General features: G+C 38.8%; 1 protein-coding gene across 1 annotated transcript in view; it reads right to left on the reverse strand.

The window, feature by feature from the left end:
* The window catches only part of SLC35D2 (solute carrier family 35 (UDP-GlcNAc/UDP-glucose transporter), member D2), a gene marked incomplete at its 5' end in the record, with an annotated part of 17,716 nt that overhangs the window by 13,927 nt on the left and 425 nt on the right, over positions 1-3,364 (reverse strand). Inside the window, one exon of the mRNA XM_008944601.1 lies at positions 2,124-2,210. Within this exon, the coding sequence (XP_008942849.1) occupies positions 2,124-2,210 (87 nt within the window). The remainder of the gene's footprint in view (positions 1-2,123; positions 2,211-3,364) is intronic.

The raw sequence follows: 3,364 nt of genomic DNA on the forward strand, positions 1-3,364 counted from the left end.
CCTACACAAGATTCAGCTGCAACTCAAAGCTGTTAACTCTCCTGCTACAGAAAAGCTGCAGAAGATTAAATAAACCAACAAAAATATCAGTGGGCACAAGGGTGGTGTGTACATCTACTCCCATTCACTATCAGCCAAGCAGAGATGAAACGGCATTAAGACAAAACAGATCCTCTGTTGTAAGGTGTAGCAGCTGCCATTGTTGTGCCTAAACATGCGTCAGGAGACACTGTTTGTTGCCCTCTCAAAGCACTGTGTGCTGGAAAAGTATACAGAGGAGTGGGCTGCATTTTATCCATGTTAAAAATTGTGCGTTTCTTTTACAGGAAAGAGCAGAGAGAATAAAACTGGAGTAAAAGGTAATTATAGTTAACTAAAGTTAACTTTTAAATGAAAGTAACAGTAATACTAAAAGGGACTATGATGCAAACATGAGTGTAAGTAAGAATAAGTATTCAGCCTGTCAACCTAAGTTTGCAAAACGTAATGCAGTACCTTTCCTGCAGATTTTTATTTAGAAAAATCATTCATTTAATTCATAGGATGAAAACAGAGCTGACATTGCATTTTCTTTTCTCTGAAATGCATTTATTGTAAAGACAAAAACACAATGTCCAGCAGAACACCAGAAATGAGTAAAACATTTACATGCAAAGGGTCAAGAACTCTAAAGCTTAATCACTAAAATAAGCACTTTAAAACTCTAGCTGAAAGCAATGAGGACATTACCCAGTTCAGGAGAGAAAAGCAATAATAATCTTAGTGTCAATAAAAGCAAAAGTTGTGAAAAGAGTGGGGCAAAGGGTGCTTTAAAAAGTAAATAAATCGACAGTGAACAACCCACCTGACTCACTATGACTAGTCAAACTGAGTACAACAAATAATACTAAGTCCTGGGTGTTGCAATGCTGACTGCTCCCAGCATATCCAGGAAAGTCTTCCAAAAGGCAGATATTAGGACAAAGAAAATGAGTGCTGTATTGTTCTACTGCCTTTGTACCGATGTCAAAGTGAAGGCAGCAACAGAGAGGGTGAGTAGGGGGACTGGAGGAGGTGGAGGGAAGAATCTCCTCAAGCTCTCAACAAGTTCTTTATAGCAGACCTAAAAATTACCCACTGGAAAACCATCTTCTTTCATATTTTGGAAAAAATAAAGTTAGTGCATTTTATAATCGATGCTATAGATATTCTTACAAGATTTTTAGATGCAGAAATGCCAGTGATTTCAGGATGAATTAAGAATAAACAGCATTGCCCAATGGCTGCAAGATATTCATAGCAAATCTCATACTAAGACATGTTCTGCAGTGAAGATGCTGTCCTGAAAAGCTATGACACCTAAACCCTGGAGCAGAGCTGGGAGCCAGCTCTCTATTCCTGAACAACCAGTGATCAATGCCCTGCAACAAGACAAAAATACACAGGCCTATGCATCAACGTAAACCTCCAGCAATGTTGCACATGGATGCATAAATCTACAAGGATCATTGCTATTGTCATTTCAGATCCTAGTTCCCAATCTGATATAATAAAAGAGCCTCTCATATTTGCTGTGCCTTTCCTCTTTGGACCATATACACTTCAGGTCTGTAGGAGGCAGCTTGCCTCTACCTACAGTGTTTCCAGGGGTCATTATCTCCCATAGAGCATAAATCTTAGAAGTGGAGCCAAATCTTGTTCAGGTCTCTTGTCTATCACATATTCTTTTTCTGTTGCTTTCTCACACGTGTCATTCACATTCCGAAGCAGCCTTTCTCCCTTCATCCTGTCATCAAAACTCTTTCTTAAGCACAGATCTCCCACTGACACTGCAGGGAGCTGTGAACATCCAGAAATAACTCCAGGAATCTGCGCAAGTTCATCCAGTCGTATGAAGGTACCGCATCCTCTCCCACATACTCTGTAACAAAATGGCACCACATTTCTCTGCAAACAAAAGGCCAGAGTATTGCAGTGGAATTAAAATAATCAAATCCAGTATTATATGAAACAAAACCCCAAGTTATCACATTTGACAAATGCAATTTTCTTCTGTTCTTCTTTTCTATCTTGTCTCCATCAGAAAGAATGCCACTAAGACATAACATTTTTCTTATTAATATCAGGAGAGAAGTAATCCTTACCTTCATGGGTATACTTTTGTCAAAATCAGGGAAGTGAACAATCTTATTTAACTTTGACACATACAAGATAAGTATAGTGGCTGCCATCTAAACAAAAAGAAAAAAAAGCAAGAAGTCGTGAAGAAGCAAAATTGTTACGTATGAATAAAAGACAAAATCTTTACAGACATTTGACAAATGCTAGGTGTTACATATTTCTTTCAAAGAATACCATAGCACACAATTAATAAACTGGAATAACTTCATTCTTATCATTTTTTCCAGCTATTTATTTAAAAGTAGAGTACAGACATATGCTTTAATAGCCTAAGAAAATCAGCACCACCCTGTGCAACCCTGTGCGCACTGAGAAGGAGCTAAGAAAATAAAACAGGGCAGACCCCTAAATAATCACTCAGAGCATTGCTTAGTCTGTGGAATTATTCCTACAGCTTTTTTGGTAATGTGAGATGGGGATTGTGCATTGGTCAGTATGACGACAACATGAGGAATACATATTAAAGATATGGACAGAATGAAGGAGAGAAAGTAAGCCACATCGTAAGAGTTAATGCTGGCCCCAGGAAGGAAAAAAAGTTCAAATTTTCTTTATATAGAAATATAATTGACTATCTAGGGGACGGGGTAGAGTCATGTCCTGGAGACTAAAGCATTATACCATACTACATGCATTTTACAAAGTGTCCAGGGAAAACGTGGAAGGATCAGTCAACAAAAAATGGAGTCGTAATGTTCTGCAAAGAAACCAAGCCATATCCCTGGCCTTAGTGTGAACCACTGCCACCTTTTCTAGGCCTGGGCTTCCACTGAAACACGATGTGTGGATCTGAGCTGTCTGGATGTGCGACACTCTCTCTTTTCCTCTCTCATAGCAAAGGATTTTGCTCCTCTTCCACACCAAACGTCATAAACACCAGATTTGGGGCACCCTGTTTTCACCTCTTCCTCACTGTCCCTTAGCCTATAACGTAGGCAGAAAGCAAATAGTCTTTTTAAATGTATTTGCCTAAACAACACTTGCTTTAAGGCTCCATCTTTCCCAGACATCCCTCTCCATAGTCACGTTATTCTTTATGGACCACGTATGCAAACATTTGAGCTTTGCTCTTATAATGATGCCTCCTAACAACAAAAATAACAAAAAATACATTTCTGTGGCAATACTGCAAATTGCCCATAGGAAAATGAGGCAACAAAGAACTAAAATTGGGTGGCAGTCCTACTAGAAATTTGATGGAAAG

Source organism: Merops nubicus, unplaced genomic scaffold (assembly GCF_000691845.1).
Source record: "Merops nubicus isolate BGI_N331 unplaced genomic scaffold, ASM69184v1 scaffold41087, whole genome shotgun sequence".
NCBI lineage: Eukaryota > Metazoa > Chordata > Aves > Coraciiformes > Meropidae > Merops > Merops nubicus.